Genomic DNA, 20,166 nt, shown 5'->3' with positions numbered 1-20,166 from the left:
AAGATAAAGGGGGGGTGGTTTAGAACGGAGTTGAGGAGGAACTTCTTCACTCAAAGGGTGGTGAATCTCTGGAACTCTCTGCCTGTTGAGGTGGTGGAGGCTGCCTCGCTAAATATTTTTAAGACGCGGGTTGATGGGTTTTTGATAAGCGAGGGGATTAAGAGTTATGGGGAGAGGGCGGGAATGTGGAACTGAGACACGACAGATCAGCCATGATCTTATTGAATGGCGGGGCAGGCTCGAAGGGCTAGATGGCCTACTCCTGCTCCTATTTCTTATGTTCTTATGTTCTTATGTAATGTTGAGTCCAGAAAGCTGTATCAGAAGATGTGGGGCTGTTCTTTAAGCTTCACTGGAACACGGGACAAGGTGATGAATTAAAATGACAAGCAACCCAAAGTTCAGGCAGGTCCATGCTTGTGGACTGACCAGCGATATTCTGCAAAGCAGTCCCCAGTCTATGTTTGGTCTCCCCATTGTTGAGGAAACACAGCTCCCCAACGTGCCATGGTAGATCTACTGATATTTGTGTGCAGCGATTTACATACTTATTAATGTAACACAAGCAGATACATCTTTTGTGAGGGTTAGAATATGCTTAAATTCAAATAGAAGAAGATGTATGCCTTTAAACATGAGCACAAAAGACATGGACTATCCATTCCTAATCCGTGAAACTGAAATCCTGGCCAGATTTTGCCACGTGCCTTGATTCCTCCCAGTTCTGGCCGTCCGGTGGTATTTCCTGCCACAGGCTCGCAGACAGCTGTGTAGCTTTGAGATGCTAATGTTTGGAGCTAGCTTGCGTTCTGACTCTCCTGCGATGAAGCTGTCTTCGTAGGGTTGCCTTTTCGTTGTTTTTAATCCCCTTCCATTCGTGCTGGAGAGACAGACAGACAGAGAGGAGGTGACAGTGCCGTGCGAGCAGTGAAAACTGAAGCTCGAAGCAGAGGCTGAAAGAACCCTCAGGAAAGGTGGTTCTCTCTCTTCCAGCCTCCCTGTCTCTCTCTGGGAACGGGGAGGAGAGATATCCTCCCAGTGAAAGAACCCCAGCAGCAGCTGAAGCGAGCTTCCGTCCATCAGCTGTCTTTCCTGTCCCGTGGACCAGCAACATGCTTTTCGATCCGTGCCTGAAATGTGTGTTTGGGAACTTTTCAGTATCGGGGAGTCAGCTTGAGAAAACTGGGATTTAAAGCTGAGTTGTGCAGCCAGTTGATCAGTGAAATGCCATCCATGTTGCAGGAGGTAAGCTTTATCTAGTCACCTAGTTAAATGTATTTTTTTTAAATCTTTCTCGTTCTGGAGATGATTATTAACCCTCAGTATCCTTCACGAAGCTTTTGCCAGAACGAACAATCCAAGGGGATATTCTGCTCGCGTTTAATAAAAATGTCCTGGATCCGAGTAATGAGATTTTTTGATGAGTTATCCTCTCACTCACACACACGTTGCTCATTTAGGTACAGGGGAAGGTGAGTTGTGCTGAAGAATTGATTAGAACGGGATTTTTTTCGTGTATGTTCACACTTTTTTGTGGAATAGTGAGCCGATTACCAGCCGTCGAACCGCTTTATCGACCCTCCTATTGTGGTCAACAAGCTGGCTTTGGACTTGAACCCGGAGCATCTAATCCAGAGGTAGGGACGCTCCCACTGTGCACAAGACCTCCATTAGAACAGTGGACTGAGAGTAAAGAGCCCCACACTGCTCCAGAATAGACGGGGAGATTGCATACAGTGTGCAGACAGAGAGAGCAATCGTAAACAGTGATTCATTCACTACCAGTTTATGTTTCTAGCCCTCCTCCATTTATCTTGTGTTCAGCTAATGTTCCTGCCCACTCACTGTAAACCTAATACTAATGAGCAGTCACTGGGGGCACAGTCTCTGTCACAGTTAGATTCACACGCCAGGAGTAATGTTTTGGCAAGAATCGACTTTTACCGAGCAGATCTAGCGTTTGTAAATCATAGAAACCCTATAGTACAGAAGAAGGCCATTTGGCCCATCGAGTCTGCACCAACAGCAATTCATCCAGGCCCTACCCCCTAACCCTACGTATTTACTCCGTTAATCCCTCTAACCTGTACATCCTGGGACAGTAAGGGGCAATTTAACATGGCCAATCAACCTAACCCGCACATCTTTGGGCTGTGGGAGGAAACTGGGGCACCCAGAGGAAACCCATGCAGACGGGAGAATATTGCAAACTCTGCACATTCACCCAAGCCGGGAATCGAAGACAGGTTTCTGGCGTTGTAAGGCAGGAATGCTAACTACTATGCCACCGTGTTACCCTAAAGAAGCAGGATTGTTGGCATTCGTCCAACATGTTGAGATCTTTCCGGTTTCCCAAGTGCAGGGTGCTTGATGTTGGTGCACTGTCAGTTATAGCATGGTTTAGTCTCCCATGTTTACCCCTGTGGACTTCACAGTCTCAACCTGAGGTTAGGGGCACCAAAGATTCCTCCATTGAGAAGGGGCAGTACTATTGAGGAGAAGCTGGGCTGTTCTTTTGCAACTGTAGTAACAAGTCATGGATCGCATTGCAAAACAACCACAACCACAGTCCAATGGATTTGCAAGGAAAGTATTTGGGTTTTGTTCTTATTAATATTTCTATTAAAGAAATTGGGGTGAAGTACATTTTGATTAGGAAGGCAAAATTAGCAATAGTGAATAGGTAATGTGAAATGGCCAGTACTATAACATTTGGGATTGTGCAAAATGGGTGGTAGTGAATCAGCAGTGCAGTTTACGCTCTTACAGATACATGAATGTGAGGCAACAAGATGCCAGTTTGTTATGGGTCATTTTGCCTTGCTCTCTGAGATAAATTTCAATCGCACTAAGGCACAATAATGTGCAAGTTATGGAAATTGTAGAAAATTTACAACACTGAAAGAGGCCTTAAGGCCATTGTGTCCACACTAGTCAGTGACAGCTATTCAGCTTAATCCTGCATGATGATTACCACAGAAGCATTCTTCCACTGATACTCTTTCCATTTGTCCAACTCTATTCCCTGAAATTAAATCCAGAATTTTTCTCAGCCCTTTGATGGGTTTGCTACATACTGGTTAAAAAAGTTTTCCTCAATGCAGTTTAGCAATTTTGTCCTCCCGCTACCTTTAACACTGAGCTCTGACTGTGTCCCCATTAACATTACAGTAATTAAATTTCCCCAATCTTCCTGCCTTATTGTTTTGCATTTGTCACAAATCTCCCCACAGATTTGCTCTTCTATCTCCCTTGCACTGTTTGGAGATCTTCAAGTCAAATCCCAGCAGTGCAATTACCCCTTTGTTACCTGTTCCGATGTGTTAGCTCTACTCTCTCTCCACAGATGCTGTCAGACCTGCTGAGATTTGCCAGCACTTTTTGTTTCAAATTGCAGCATTTGCAGTAATTTGTTTTTACTGCTCTTATGATCCTTAGTTCCACCCACATAGTCTCATTTACTGATCCCTCTCATGTATCATACTTTTTCACAGCTATAATTGTTTATTTAATCAGCATAGCCAACCTTTGGTTTTATGGCCCTCTCTATCTTGCTTGACAGCCTGGTCTCAAAGAACTTTAAGTTGTCTGTGAGTATCAGTGATTGCCAAGTATTTTTTTGAGCAAAAGTCCAGACTGACCTCTCTTACCATAGGGACCAAAAATATCAATTGTTGTCTTGCAACACCACTGTTTCTCGTCACCACGTACTTCTCAACAGAGATTATGGTACTTAAACCAGTGCTATGTCTAAGGTTCTCCACCCAGGTTTTGAGGCTGTCATTGTTCTTGTGTTATGGTTCAGTTTCCCACTGGCAAGTTATTTACCCACTTATTTACTATGGGTGTAGAAATATTCTGCAGAAAACAACAGGATTTGATTTATTTCAAAATGTAACCATTGGAGTGTTGATGGCTACAGCACAATAAGCAGCTTGGTAGAGTTTTTTTTAATTGGACTAGTAATCCTTAAAATAATTTAGGAAATGGTAGTTCTAATCCCACCACTGTGAATTTGGATCTGGTTAAATATAGGAAGAAGAAGTTGATATTAATAAATGTGCAATGATCAGATTGGTCATTAATGGCCAGGATTTTATGACCTTTCTTGGGTGGTTTAAATGGCTTGATGTTTACACCATGGGGAGACATGCCATGGTGAAGCAGTAAAACCCTGGCCATTGTCCTTTTAAGGAAGGAAGCTGACCATCCTTTACCCAGTCTGCCCTAAATGAGACTTCAGTCACACACCAACACCTTTGAGTCTTCATTAACCTCTGAAGTGGCCTAGCAAACTCCTGAGTTATATCAAAACCACTACCTGGGTTTCAGGCATAAGAATCCCAGCACCACTTCCCAGGCAACTGAAGAAGAGCAATGAATACTGGACTTTTCAGCAATGCCCATATTCCAGGAATACATTTTACTGCTTCTCGTCACCATGTACTTCTCAACAGAGATTATGGTACTTAAACCAGTGCTATGTCTGAGGTCCTGCACCCAGGTTTTGAGGCTGTCATTGTTCTTGTGTTATGGCGGTTCTTTTATTTCCTCACTAAAGGGAACTAAGGACTCCGTTAACAAGAATTGTGGAAACTCCATAATCAGGTAAAGAAAGACTATGTTCAGTGTGCTCTCCCCATGCCACAGAACTGTAATATTGATTTAACCCATTAATTATAGCATACATCTGCTTCCCCACAGCAAGTATAGAATAACTCTATTCACACACATAGCTGAATGTAAAAGTCAATGGTTACTTTCCTTCCTCCTCCTAAATGTATGTTTACATGACTTTCATATAGAGACAGAACCATTTTTGGTTTTAACTCTGAGTACGTTCAGGATGGGGTATAGGATGAGAGGAACCTCCACAAACTTTGTTTTAGTTTTAACACTGGAGTTTCATTTTATTAGTTTGTTCATTCTCTTGCCTGAAACTGATTGGGTTGATGGGAGTGGGAGCTGGGGCAGTAGTTGGTTGGGGCCGTGACTAGATAAATTAAGCAACGGCTGGGGGTGTGGACAGGCTGAACGCAACCAGGAGAGATTGAGGAGAAAACCCAGTGTAGAGGGACAAGTTTGACAAAGGGGAGGCACTCAAGGATTCTTTCAAAACTGGAAACAGCAGCCACTTAGTTGGGTTTCTCATGATCCAGTGCTCCTTTGGGAAACTACTGGCCTGTATATCATTTGCTATGTTTTCATATCAAACTTGAAGCTCTGAATTATATCCTCAGATTTCGACATTTCAATACGTGTTGAGGCTTTAACCTTCCACATTTCTCAGAAAATGGGATTTGAAATTGACATAATACAAACCTATCCTTGCTGCCAGTTTAACAACCTGCTTATTCTGGATGGGCAAGGATGCAGTAGTGACTACACTGTCTATGTCATTGGTGGGCAAGCTGGAAAATTTGCATTCTTGTGTATGGCCCATGAGACATTTTGTTGACTGTTGCCCATATGCAGATTTGGCACATTCTGCTGATTTCTGTCCGTGTAAATTTTTTCTACCAGTGTGACTGAAGTTATACGCACATAAAACAAAAGCAAGTGAAGTGGGGTGCATGCTGATTACACACAATATTGACTGAGAGCCATGTGCTCCCTTTGCACTCCAGGTGTAAATATTTCTTTTGTTTTTACAATTTGAAGTTGATAGTTCTATTAGTATATAAATAAACGCTTGCTATAACTCTTATAAAATATTTGGCATGTATCATATGTATTTAATCTTATTTATGGAGTCACAGGTACTCAGTAAGCCTGATTTTAATGTTGCAGCCCACTGCGATGAAGGAGAGCCACTCGTGGCCCATTCACTAGCCTAGGTTGCCCATCACTGGTCAATCTGCTCACCAATGCATTGATCATTCGTGCCACCTTTCCTCTCGTTTTGGAAAGGTAATCTGTGCCCTTGATAAGTGTTCTCTAAAGCTGTGTCATCAAGTCAGGCAATCTGATTTCAGTTTAACTTCTTACTCACAGAGCTGAGAGGGACATGCTATCAGTGTTGATCTCCAGTCCACTGTTAGGAAGTATATTCTGTAAGGTGTTACAAGGCCTTATCTGGATCATTGAGCAATCAGAAACAGGTTTCCTAAGACTATTTCTCACACCCCATGCACACCATTTTGTCCTCTTCCTTCCTTGTAAATGCAAAATCTTCATACAGTCTAGTGGCCTGGTTGATGATAGTCCTCAGAGTTTTCCAAATGGCATGTGAACCCAGGTGGTACACAAATGCCAGTTTTAAAAAATGAGCTATATATAGCCAAAGTTTCCAAAAGCCTGAGACAGTCTTGAAAAATTCTGGCAACTTGAACACAATCTCGATTAAGAGTGAAAGCAAGTGGTTTTACGGGGGTGATAGTTTAAGTTTTAGATTTGTGTAATATTTCCTTATTTATTTAGGGGTTAAAGGAACATATATGCATGAAAGCCTAAAGGAGAAATACAAATTTCAAAAGCACAACATTTAGTCAGTATCTCCAGCCCAGCCTCTGCATCGAATCCAAAATGTTCGTGTTTATGCTTTATATGCTGCAGTTCCAGTATCTCAGAATCTGTAGTGAGCATTGCTTTTGATTTTTGCTTTCATTGTCAAAAACAATTCAGAATTTCCTGTGGTGACATATTCAACACCTATTATACCCATTTCGTGAAAGAGAATTTCACTAGAATTTCCTGCCAATTTGAATAGAATGTGCCTCCGTATATTCTAATCAAAGAACAAAGAAAACTACAGCACAGGAACAGGTCCTTCGGCCTCCAAGCCTGCACCAATCATACTGCCTGACTTCACTAAAACCTCCTACTCCTCCGGGAACCATGTCCCTCTATTCCCATTGTGTTTGTCAAGATGCCCCTTTAAAAGTCACTACCATATCTGCTTCCACTGTCTCCCCCGGCAACTAGTTCCAGGCACCCACCACTCTCTATGTAAAAAATCTGTCTTGTACGTCTCATTTAAACCTCGCCCCTCACACCTTAAACCTGGGCCCCCAAGTAATTGACCCTTTCACCCTGGGGAAAAAGCTTCTAACTATCCAAGGCCTGAGGAAAATGAAGAACTTGCACCATGCATTCCTCCTTTATTTGCAATTTAACAGGAAATTCCAATCTGATTTTTGAAACTGAAAATATAATTAATTTTCAAATGATGGACTATTGAAAGTTAACCTCTACTTGCCATTTAGGAATGGATTATTTTCATTTACATTTTAAAACTTCTTCCTACAATAACTTTGGATAATCTATTCGTGGGAATTGTGTTTATTAAATGGCAAATTGAAACAAAGGGATTTTAATCTTGCTTTATTGGTCATGGCTCACTACAGGCAGGATTGTAGAGAGCAGACTTAGTATTGTACACACTACTTTCAAACGTGCCCCACCCTCTAGCATGTCTGCCAATTTGTACATTGACAGGATTATAACTCTCAGTTAAAGCTGGTAAGCTTTCTTCTCTCTCATTTAAACTCTTCTCATCCTCCTCGGTTAAAGCTGGCCCTCATCTTTCTTGCTTTACCTTAAAGCACCACTCCTGTCTTTTCCACCTCTTTCCCATCTTTTTAAAATCATGACTGGCTTTCTTCATTCTTCCTCCCAAAAGCAATGATCCCAGGTTCTCTATTTGCTGCCTTCCCACACCACCATTTTGGCATCTTTCCCTTCTTGTTCTGCCTTTGCATTCTTTCTTTTCTTCCTAGCTTATCCCCTGTACCTGATGGACAATTGCAGATAACATAATACAGAACAGGCACTGAAACTGCGATTGTCTTTACCACTCGAGCTATCAGAAAGCAGCATTCATCTTCCTAATAGAGTTGCTTTGCTTGAAAGAGCAGCTGTTTGCTCCCCACCCATGACAGATTGAGTACAATAGTAATGTGCACAGTTCCAATGACAGCATTCCTCCTCTGTGCAAATACAATTATACATGTTGAGCCAACTCCGATTGTCTGAAATTGATCATTAAATCACTTTAACTGATTAAGCCAATTTTGGGTACAAGATCAGGTCATTGTCCTTGTAGTAATTTGCCAAGTATTGCTGTAAAATTTGCTGACCAGTGAAGTAATTAGGTATTTCAACATTGATACATGAAGTTGCATAGTCGGTGTGTCAGCGATGGTGAGAGGTTGCGTGATCTGGGCATTGTAAAGTTAAAGGTATTATACGTGTTTAAAGTAATTTTTTTAAAACTGATCTTTGTATCTCATCAAGATTTGTGTAGAAATTGTTTTGAGAACCAGAAGTGATGGAATTTACAATGTTCAGTTTGGAGAACACAGGCTGTCAATCTGTGGGTTTAGCTGTAAAGAATCCCATCGATTTCATTTCATATCAGGTAAAGGTGATTAACTGTCCATGACCTTTCCACTATTACCTATCACCTGGAATCTTCCTTTCTTCTTGAAAAGATTGCAAGTTAAACAACGGATGACCCTGTTTGATCACAAATATTCTTCAATCATAGAATCATAGTGCAGAAGGAGGCCATTTGGTCCATCAAGTCTGCACTGACTACAATCCCACCCAGGCCCTGTCTCCATAAACCCATGCTTTTACCCTAGGTAATCCTCCTGACGTTAAGGGGCAATTTAGCATGGCCAACATCTTTGGATTGTGGGAGGAAACTGGAGCACCCAGAGGAAACCGGAGCACCCAGAGGAAACCCACGCAAACATGGGGACAATGTGCAAACTCCACACAGTAACCCAAGCCGGGAATGGAACTGGGTCCCTGGGGCTGTGTGCTCGCCACTAAGCCACCCAGATTACAGTGCCTCTCCTTCCGCGCACCCCCCCATCTTCCGCTTTGGAGCAGACATTGGCTGGGCTTACCATTGCATCTTTTCATGATTTGCATTCATTTCAGATGTCCCAGGCCCTTACTGTTGGAATCAAATTTACCACAAAAAAAATCAAATTCATGAGCTAGTTTGTCCCTCCATTGCTGGGACAGTACTTTGTCAGTGGAGATGCCAGCTTGCCCCTCATGGTTCCAGTGGATGCTAAGGATTCCTTCCCTCATTTTTAAGGTCAGAAGTGGAAATATGCACCAATGATTGTGCAATGTTCAACACTGTCCGCCTGAAGCAGTCCATATTCAAATGTAACAAGACCTGGGCAATATCCAGGCGTGGGCTAACAAATGGCAAGTAACATTTGTGCCACACAAATGCCAGACAATGACCATCATCAATAAGAGAGAGTCTAACCACCATCCCTTAACATTCAATGGTGTAACCATCATTGAATTCCACCCCCCCAGCAACATCCTTGGGGTTACCATTGACCAGAAACCCAACTGGACTCACCACATAAACACAGTGGCTATAGAAGCAGATCAGAGGTTAGGAATACTGCGGCAAGTAACTCACCTCCTGACTCCCCAAAGCCAATCCAACATCTACAAGGCACAAGTCAGGAGGGTGTTGGAATACTCCCCACTTGCCAGGATGGGTGCAACTCCAACAAAACTCAAGAAGCTTGACACCATCCAAGACAAAACAACCTGCTTAATTGGCATCACATCTCCAAGTTCCCCTCCAAGCTACTTGCCATCCTGACTTGGAAATACATCACCGTTCCTTCGCAGTCGCTGGGTCAAAATCCTGCAGTTCTCTCCCTAACGACATTGTGGGTCAATCCACAGGATATGGACTGCAGCAATTCAAGAAGGCAGCTCCCCACCACCACCTTCTCAAGGGCAACTAGGGATGGGCAATAAATATTGGCCAGCCAGCGATGCCCATGTGCACAAATGAATAATCCCTTGTCACTTTTCAAAGAAGAAAAGGGAGTTTTCCTGGCCACTTGTCAACATTCCTCTCCGAAATATTACCACCAAACACACAATAATTGCTCAAATCATTGGATCACAGAAGTTTGCTGAACAGAAAAGACAGCTAAGCCCATCATGTTGGTTCTTGCTCTTTGGTTGAGCAATGTAAAAGTGTTCCTACCATCCCATTCTCCACATAGCTTTGTATTTTCTCTCATTTGAGACCACCTGTCTAATTTTACCGGCATAGAAGAATCAATGACTTTTGCTTTAGTCATTCCCTGAGGCAAAGCGTTCCATGCTCCAACAGCCCTTTGCAAAAAGAAAATTTCTTCCAACCTCTCTTTACATTATCTTGGTGATAATTTCAAGCAAATGACCCCCATCTCTCACATGGAATCTTTCAGACTTGGGGCTCAGAGGACCAGTCATACACAAGGCAGGCTGTGGAGAATTACAGCACAAACAGACCCTTCAGCCCACAAGTTGTGCCGATCATATCCCTACCTACCAGGCCTATCTATAACCCTCACTCCCATTAAATTCCATGTACTCATCCAAAAGTCTCTTAAAAGACCCCAACGAGTTAGCCTCCATCACCACCGATGGCAGCCAATTCCACTCACCCACCACCCTCTGAGTGAAAAACTTACCCCTGACATCTCCTCTGTACCTACTCCCCAGCACCTTAAACCTGTATCCTCTCGTAGCGACCATTTCAGCTCTGGGAAATAGCCTCCGAGAATCCACCCTATCTATACCTCTCGATATCTTATAAATCTCTATCAGGTCGCCTCTCAACCTTCGTCTCTCCAGGGAGAAAAGACTGAGCTCCCTCAACCTAACCTCAGAAGGCATGCCACCTGATCCAGGCAACATCCTTGTAAATCTCCCCTGCACCCTTTCATTAGCTTCCACATCCTTCTTGTAGTGAGGCGACCAGAACTGTGCACAGTACTCCAAGTGGGGTCTGACAAGAGTCTTATAAAATTGAATCAGTTTCAATGCTAAGAGCATGCCTTTCGGGTACAGGCCACTACACAAAGTTTCAGTGCAATAAGGGTGAAGTCGCTGGTGCATTGTTTATTGTATTTGGGATATTCTGGTGTGGTTATCTTCAGAAACACTTCCTCAGCTTGGAAGGATTGGTAAAAGCAGCACAATATAATCATGCATTTCCTGATGCTGTCTTGGCAAGCGTTCAGCAGAAAATGGTTCCCACATGGTGGCGTGCATAAAACCATGCTCAGTGAAGCACTACGTCATACTGACGACAAACTCCCACATTCAGTTTGCAGTTTGTGCTTGGTTAGCTGGGCTTGATGTGGGATAAGTATTTTGGCTTTGAACAAAACCAATATTTATTCACCAATTAATATGCCAAAAAGGGGCAGATGCAGACCATGTTCTCCACTCCTGCCCACCCTTCCACCCAGCTAATACACCAACAAAAACCAGACACAGAAATCATCATCCCTCCTGAGCTAACTCACTAACGAGGAACAGACACAAACTTTCTGCCAATGTAGAATTCTGGATTAAGTTTCTGCCCCTGTCCGTAACAGTTTAAAAGTGAATCATAGAATTTCTGCAGACCAGAAGAAGGATATTTGGTCAATTGAGCCTGCACCAACAGCAATCCCACCCTATCCCCATAACCCCACATATTTACCCTGCTAATTCCCCCAAAACTGGGATCAACCTAATCTGCACATCTTTGGACTGTGGGAGGAAACCGGAGCACCCAGAGGAAACCCATGCAGAAAAGGGGAGAATGTGCAAACTCCACACAGACTGACCTAAACCAGAATCGAGCCCGGCTTCCTGACACTGAGGCAGCAGTGCCAACCAATGTGTTGTGGCTACATATGAACTCGTGATACTTTATCTTCAGAAATCTGGCTTGGTTCATAGATTTAAGTTTAAATATGCCAATATTGTGGGTGAATTTATACAATTATTGCAATCGAATTTTAAGGCAAAGTAGCCCCATATTATTAGTGATTGGGAGTAGATATATTTAGTCCCTGTTTTGTTAAAACTATTTTTTAATTTTATAATAGAATTCTCTGATGTAATAATGCCAAAGTTTTACTATATGTATCTGCAGATGATCACACAGCAGATTGTGACCTTATATTGTTAAAAGCTGTTGTCTTTTCTGAGTTTAACTTTGTCAAACACACCAACACCAGCAGTTTGACCACAAAAAGTTGCAGCTGTGGAATGACCTTTAAAAACCTGTATCATGAGATTTCTACAGACAAGTGGTGTATTCAGAAAGTAGGAATGGGCCAAGAACTCAGATGCCAGGCAATGCGAGGTTAGCATCTGTCATTCTCTCCAGCTGTCTCACAGCATATCTGTCCATTTTTATTGTCCGTCATGCCTCTCGCTTAATTCTGCCTCCATCTGTCACTTTCTACCTCTTTCTGCACATCTATTTGTTCTTCCTTACGTTTCTCTCTGGCACTTTCTTTGTCTGCCTGTACCTTAACATATATTCCTGACTGTCTTTTTCTGTGTATATGTTTCTCTGTTACTATAAGCATGTCTCTCCTCTTTTTCCCATCCCTATTCTTTGCTGGTGCACATCTTTCTGCTAGTGGTGAGGGAGTATTGATTGCCCATGCTGGCAGAATGGTGATGAAGCCTGTCTGTGCTGCTGAATGAGAAATGGCGCAGAGCATGGGGAATCTAAATAGGGATAAAATTAATAGAAAAAAAAATCTGAATAAAGAAATGACAAAGAAAAAACTCACCCATGAGTTGAACAAAGGATGAAATTGGTGCCCTCGGTAATTATTCCCGGAACCAAACGAGATTAAGATACTGGCTTCACTATGAGCAGGGAGCGCAATTGGCCATTCAGACCTGCTTCAGCATTCAACAAAATCATGGCTGATCCACCTCCAATTCCATCTTCCTGCACTACCCTTATATCCCTTAATTCCCTTAATACACAATAATCTATTGACCCCTGTCATGAATCTACTCAACAGTTGAACATCTGTGGTGTCGTGAGACAGAAAATTCCAAAGATTCACAATCCTGGAGTGAAGAAATTTCTCATCTCAGTCCTAAATGGCTGAGTCCTTATTCTGAGACTGTGATGTCACGTTCTAGGTTCCCCAGCCAGGGGAAACATTTTCTCAGCTTCTAACCTGTCGAGCCCCTTAAGAATTTTATGTTTCATTTATGTAATCCTTCTAAACTCAAAGCAATATAGGCATGTCCTATTCAGCCTCTCCTCTTAGGACAATCTCCTCATCTCAGGAATGAATCAGGTGAAATAAAGACAGAAAATGCTGAAAAAATTCAGCAGGGTCTGGCAGCATCTGTGGAGAGAAGTGTATATCTGCGAGTGTTTTTTTTAAATTTTCTATGAATCTAATGAATTTTCATTGCCCTCCTTCTGGTGCAAGAATTTATTTCCTTGGGTAAGGTGACCAAAACTGCATGTCTCGCTCCAGGTATGGCATTGCTTATATCCTGGGTAATTCCAGTGAGACTTCTTTCACTTTATTCCCTAATTTTCTTTGTAACAAAAGCTAACATTGATTTCTCCTTCTGGTTGCTGCACCTGCTTATGATTCATATACCGTGATGCCCAAGTACCTCTGAATGCAAATAGATCCCAGTTTCTCATCTCTGAAAAAAAACTGTCTGTTTTGTTTCTTTTTGAGCCAAAGTGAATAACTTCGCATTTTGCAACATTATATTCCATTGACCACGTTGTCCACTCAGCCAAGCTGCCTGTTTCCTTCCCTCTGCAGCCTCTTTGCCACTTACTTTCCCACCAAATGTTTGTGTTATCACCAAACTTGTATGCATTATACTCAGTCTCCTACTTTAAGTTATTAATATAGATTTTAAATAGTTATGATCCCAGCTGATGTTATTGCTGGACAAGTCAAATCCCAGAATGGAAGTCTTTACAGGTAATCAAGTCTTCAGGTACAGACAATGTGAGTGGAGAGAGGATTAAGCATAGCTTAAAGAGATGTGTATTGTCTCCAGCCAGGACAGTTAGGGAGATTTTGCAAGCCCAGGCAAGTCATGGGGATTACCGATAGTGTGACATTAACCCAAGATCCCGGTTGAGGTTGTTGTTGTATGTGGAACTTGGCTATCAGTCTCTGCTCAGCGATTGTGCTGTGTCGTGAAGGCCGCTTTGGGGAATGCTTACCCAAAGATCAGAGGCCGAATGCCCATGACTGCTGAAGTGTTCCCCAACAGAAAGAGAACACTCTTGCCTGGTCATTGTCGAGCGGTGTTCATTCATCCGTTGTCGTAGCATCTGCATGTCTCCCCAGTATACCATGCCTTGTGTCATCCTTTCCTGCAGCATATCAGGTAGACAACGTTGGCCGAGTAGCAAGTGTATGTACCATGTACCTGGTGGATGGTATTCTCACGACAATGGATGAATGAACATCACTGGACAATCACCCAGCAAGAGTGTTCTCTTCCTCTTGGGGAACACTTCAGCGGTCATAGGCATTCAGCCTCTGATCTTTGGGTAAACATTCTCCAAGGAGGCCTTCGCAACACACGACAACACAGGGTCACTGAGCAGAGACTGATTGCCAAGTTCCGCACACATGAGGATGGCCTCAACAGGGATCTTGGGTTCATGTCACACTATCTGTGACCCCCACGTCTTGCCTGGGCTTGCAAAGCTTCACTAACTGCCCTGGCTGAAGACAATACACATCTCTTCAACCTGTGCTTAATCCTCGCTCCACTCACATTGTCTGTACCTTTAAGACTTGATTACCTGTAAAGACTCGCATTCCAATCATTATTTTGTAAATTGAGTTTGTGTCTTTATATGCCCTGTTTGTGAACAGAACTCCCACTTATCTGATGAAGGGGCAGCACTCCGAAAGCTAGTGGCTTGTGCTACCAAATAAACCTGTTGGACTTTAACCTGGTGTTGTGAGACTTCTTATTGTGTTTACCCCAGTCCAATGCTGGCATCTCCACATCATAGAGTGGATAGACAGAGTCTTTTTCTTAGGGTCAAAGGGTTAATAGCTTGAGGGCATAGGTTGAAAGTGAGAGGGGGAATGTTTAAAATAGCTGTCAGGGGTAAGTTTTTCATACAGAGGATGGTGGATGCCTGGAGGAGGTGGTGGAAGCAGATTCCATAACATTCAAGAGGCATCTGGATAGATACGTGAATAGGCGGGAAATAGAGGAATATGGATCACAGAGGCAAGAAAATATTAGATTAGAGATGCATCTGTGTCGGCACAGGCTTGAGGGGCTGAAGGGTCCGTTCCTGTGCTGTACTGTTTTTATTTTGTTCTTTGAGTGGCATCATGAAAGGAAGAATGTGTCCCATACCACAAGGTACCCAATGAGTTCACATTGTTTGATGATAACTACATCTCCCAGAATTTGAGCAGTTATCCTAAAAGCACTACAGCTATGTGTGTTGCATCTTGCCCTTGAAGGATAGCTGGGCATCATTAAGGTGGAATAACAAACTTGTGAAGCAGTCTGACGGCCAGCAATAAAGTGGTGAATTGTGGCGTTCGTTGGAAACTGTTTAGCTTGTACATTTAGTGAAAAATTAATTAAACTGTGCCTGACACTTCTATGACTAACCCCATGCCAACAACTCGCAGTAGATATTTTTGGAGAAATGTAAGCAGCCTCTAGCAATCAACATTTTTTTTGATCATGAATAGCACTTAATAGCAAATGGCTGGAAATCGCTACCACAAATTCCATAACCACCACTTTGGTCATTAACATTCTAGGCAAGTTGTTTACAAAATGGGTTCTGTAGTTCTATCACTACTGACAGTGAACCACAGTTTGTTTCCAGTCAGTTTGTTGAATTCCCAGTAAACTAAGCAACTCACCACCATCTGGCATTGCGATACAAGCCACAATGAAATGTGTTACAGAATGATTCAGCAGGGTGATCAAGAACATACTGAGAGATAATATGTCAGAGTAGAAAACATTTGAACAACCCATTCATATCCTACTTTGACCCACCTCACACACTGACTGGAAAGACATAAACTGAACTTAAGTATACCTTTTGCATGCTGCTGACCATTCTAAAGTTGTCACTGCCGTCCAGAGAGAATGTCAGAGCAAAAGCAAAGCAAAGATAAAGTAAAATTGTACTTCAATAAGCAAATATGTAAGCAAATCGCAGTTTGAAGTTGGAGATTGTGTTCATACCAAATGGCCAAATTGCAACCACAAGCTCACATTCTCTCTCTTGGGACCAAAGTAGATCAAATGGTTGCTTGGTACTTATGCCTATCCGTTTGATGACAACACAAAGTGGATAACGGGCAGATTAGGATAATTTGAGCACAGTGATTCTGGCCAGGGGGAGGGGGCACATTCCCTTTTCCAATGAATGATGGTGATGGCACAGTAGTTAGCACTGCTGTCTCACAGCGCCAGGAACCAGGTTCAATACCAGTCTTGGGTGACTTGCACACTCTGTGTCTGTGTGGGTTTCCTCCAACAGTCCAAAGATATGCAGTTAGGTGGATTGGCCATGATAAATTGCCCTTTAGTGTCCCAAGATGTGTTGGTTTGGGAGATTAGTGGGGTAAATGCATGGAGCTATGGGAATAGGATGAGGGGGGGGTGAGACCAGGTAAGATGTTCTCTTGGAGTGTTGGTGCAGACTTGATGAGTTGAATGGCTGCTGCACTGTAGGAGTTCTATGATTCTATGTTTATCATAAATATCAGACTTGTTGAACTTTGCAGAATTATTTTGTACTTCTAGTCCTGGTTAAAAGAGCTCAAATTATAATGCTTACTTTTGCAGAGCAGTCAATATGAAGCTTCTGCAGCGCACACTCTGTGATGCAAACACATGGAGAATTGCTCGATGTGGCTTGTTCGAAGAATTGTGCAAGTCTAAAGCACCTGTTAATATGATAGCAATGCTTCAAGAGTTGTGTTGAGAACTAAGTTATTCAAAGGACTGATCTTCACAGCAAGCTGTTTCGGTTGTGTCTTGTTGGTCAATGTGGGAGATAAATACCAACATGGATTGTTTGGGTTGAACAACCTGTTTCTAAATTGTAATTTCTATGTCAATCCATTTAAAAAAAACTCACTACTGCCAAATTTGTTCTCCATGAGATAGCAATGGCTGGAGGACTTGGAGTTTTAATCTGTCTCACGTGAAGTGTCTCTGCATGCTACATTGATGTTAGGTGTCGCTAGTGTTCAGCTGGCTTGACTTTTTCCCACAGTGAATGTTGCCGTATTCTGACTGAGAATAATGGAATGCCAGGATCAATGGCCAAAGACTCTGGACTCCATCGATTTGATTATTGGACTGTACAATGTCTAAGAAGCTACTGTAGATATCAGTGTTCAGGTAGTAGGGAAATATCAACAAAACTCTCACTTCTGAACACATCTGTAAGCTATTATTCAAAGTGGGTGTGCATTAATAAGGGCAGAGACTAATTTACTGTGATACCCCCACATCTAAATAGGCTGTTCATACTTATGGAGTGATTTTTAACTCTCACCATCTGGTGGAAATAAATAATTAAAAGCGCCTCCATAATTTTTCCTTGTTGCTCTATTCCCAACTGTGAAAATTTTACCTGAGTCCTTTTTATAGGCAACCGAGGTGTCCACCTTACTCAGCTCTGGATGAATCCAAATGGATGCAGAGTACTAGGTTTGGTACTGGTTTTAGTTGCAGATGTTGCCAGAAAGATGACATTTATCAGTTCACCTTTGAGTTCCACTCCAGATTTTTTTGTCAGCTTATTTTCTTAGCCTTTAAGCTCCTCCTGAGGTATCCACAAGACAGTGAAATTACTTGTTATTAAAAAATGGAAGCTCGCACTTTGCATGTGGTGTTGTGTCCTGATTTATGCCTGTCTTGGGCAGGTGGGATTGAAGCCCGAACTTCATAATAGCCTGGGCAGTCAAACTGATGATGTCAGTGTTGTGTAGTGGGCGGGGGCTTTAATGAATCCCCCTATCTCCAGACCATTCAAAGCCCAGCCTCAGATAAAATGCTCCTGCTCTGTCTCGGTTCACAGGTGAAGATTTTCTACTTGGTCATGGAGCAAGCAATTACCGTTGTCCATAGAGCCCTACAACAGGAGAAAACTAGTTAAAAAAGTAATTTGCACCAGTGCACTTTAACAGGGTCTGTTTGTGTTGAAGATGTTTTAAATGGGGCTGAGTTTAAACAGGTCTAATTTCCCCAACGTAAACATAAAAAAGCAAATTCCTTCAGAACAGCTCATTTCACACGTCATCTGGAACAAGATAATCCAGACACTTAAGTGTGAAAAGACATTTCAGCCCTTTAACCCATTAATGACCATTTCGATTTTTTTCATTCTTTCATGGAGCATCACTGGCCAGGCTAGCGTCTATTGCCCATCCTTAATTGCCCTTTAGAAGACGTGGTGAGCCGCTGCCTTGAACTGTGGTAGACAGAGGGGAACCGGTGGATGTGGTGTTTTTAGATTTCCAAAAGGTGTGTGTTAAGGTGCCTCATAAAAGGTTGCTACAGAAGGTTAGGGTGCACGGAGTTGGGGGTAAGATGTTAGTGTGGATAGAGGATTGGCTGTGTAATAGGAAGCAGAGAGTTAGTATCAGTGGGCGCTATTCTGATTGGCGGTTGGTGACTAATGGAGTGCCGCAGGGATTGGTGCTGGGGCCTCAGCTATTTACCATTTATATAGATGATCTGGAGGAGGGGGCTGAGTGTAGGGTGTCGAAATTTGCTGATGACACAAAGATGAGTGGAAAAGCAGATTGCGTGAAGGGTGTGGAAAGTCTGCAGAGGGATCTGGATAGGCTGAGCGAGTGGGCGAGGACCTGGCAGATGGAGTATAATGTTAGCAAGTGTGAGGTTATCCACTTTGGCAGAAATGATAGAAGTGATTACTATGTAAAAGGCAAAAAGCTGCAGCATGCTACGGTGCAGAGGGACCTGGGGGTCCTTGTGCATGAGTCACAAAAACCCAGTCTGCAGGTGCAGCAGGTGATCAAGAAGGCGAATGGAATGCTGGCCTTTATAGCGAGGGGGATAGAATATAAAAGCAGGGAGGTCTTGCTGCAACTGTACAGGCCACTGGTGAGATCGCAACTGGAGTACTGTGTACAGTTTTGGTCGCCGAAGTTGCGGAAGGACATATTGGCCTTGGAGGGAGTGCAGAGGAGGTTCACTAAGCTGATACCGGAGATGAGGGGGTTAGACTATGAAGAGAGACTAAATAGACTGGGCCTGTACTCGTTGGAGTTTAGAAGGATAAGGGGGGATCTTATAGAGACGTATAAGATAATGAAGGGGATGGATAGAGTAGAGATAGAGAGATTCTTTCCGCTTAGAAAGGATAGCAGGACTCAAGGGCACAGCCTCAAGATAAGGGGACAGTTTAGATCGGAGTTGAGGAGGAACTTCTTCGCTCAAAGGGTGGTGAGTCTTTGGAATTCTCTGCCCATTGAACTGGTGGAGGCTACCTCGCTAAATATATTTAAGTCACGGGTAGATAGGTTTTTGACAGACAAGGGAATATAAAAGTAGGGAGGTCTTGCTGCAACTGTACAGGGCACTGGTGAGGCTGCAGCTGGAGTACTATGTGCAGTTTTGGTCGCCGCACTTACGCAAGGATACTTTGGCCTTGGAGGGAGTGCAGAGGAGGTTTACCAGGCTGATACCGGAGTTGAGGGGGTTGAACTATGAGGAGAGGCTGAATAAACTAGGCTTGTACTCGTTAGAGTTTAGAAGAATGAGGGGAGATCTCATTGAGACATATAAGATGATGAATGGGATGGATAGGATAGAGGTGGAGAGACTCTTCCCGCTCAGAAAGGACAGTAGGACTAGAGGGCACAGCCTCAAGATAAAGTGGGGGGGGGGAGGGGGGAGCAGTTTAGAACGGAGTTGAGGAGGAACTTCTTCACTCAAAGGGTGGTGAATCTCTGGAATTCTCTGCCCGTTGAAGTGGTGGAGGCTGCCTCGCTAAATATATTTAAGACGCGGGTTGGTAGGCAAGGGGATTAAAGGTTATGGGGAGAGGGCAGGAAAGTGGAACTGAGCAGCGACAGATCAGCCATGATCTTATTGAATGGCGCGGCAGGCTCGAGGGGCTAGATGGCCTACTCCTCCTATTTCTTATGCTGCAGCTTCTGTAGTGTAGATACGTGCACAGTGCAGTTAGGAATGGTGTTCCATGATTTTGACCATGCAACAGTGAGGGAACAGCAATTATAGTTCCAAGTCATGTTGGTGTGTATCTTGGTGGGGAACTTGCAGGTGATGGTATTCCCATTCATCTGTTGCCCATGTCCTTCTAGGAGGTCACAAGTTTGGAAGATGCCATTGAAGAAGCCTTGG

At 43.1% G+C, this 20,166-nt stretch overlaps 1 protein-coding gene across 2 annotated transcripts in view; it reads left to right on the top strand.

Annotated features, from left to right (window-relative positions):
* The first annotated feature begins 736 nt into the window (after positions 1–736).
* LOC145343909 (oxysterol-binding protein-related protein 5-like) overlaps positions 737–20,166 on the top strand; it is a 157,237-nt gene continuing 137,807 nt past the window's right edge. For both annotated transcript variants that reach the window (XM_080190425.1, XM_080190426.1), the window contains exon 1: positions 737–1,245. In XM_080190425.1, the coding sequence (XP_080046551.1) occupies positions 1,225–1,245 (21 nt within the window). In that variant the 5' untranslated portion in view covers positions 737–1,224. The remainder of the gene's footprint in view (positions 1,246–20,166) is intronic.

This window comes from Carcharhinus amblyrhynchos, chromosome 6 (genome assembly GCF_965287045.1).
Source record: "Carcharhinus amblyrhynchos chromosome 6, sCarAmb.v2.hapA, whole genome shotgun sequence".
Lineage (NCBI taxonomy): Eukaryota > Metazoa > Chordata > Chondrichthyes > Carcharhiniformes > Carcharhinidae > Carcharhinus > Carcharhinus amblyrhynchos.
Note: the sequence above shows the minus strand (reverse complement) of the source record. Positions and strands in the feature narration are given on the sequence as shown.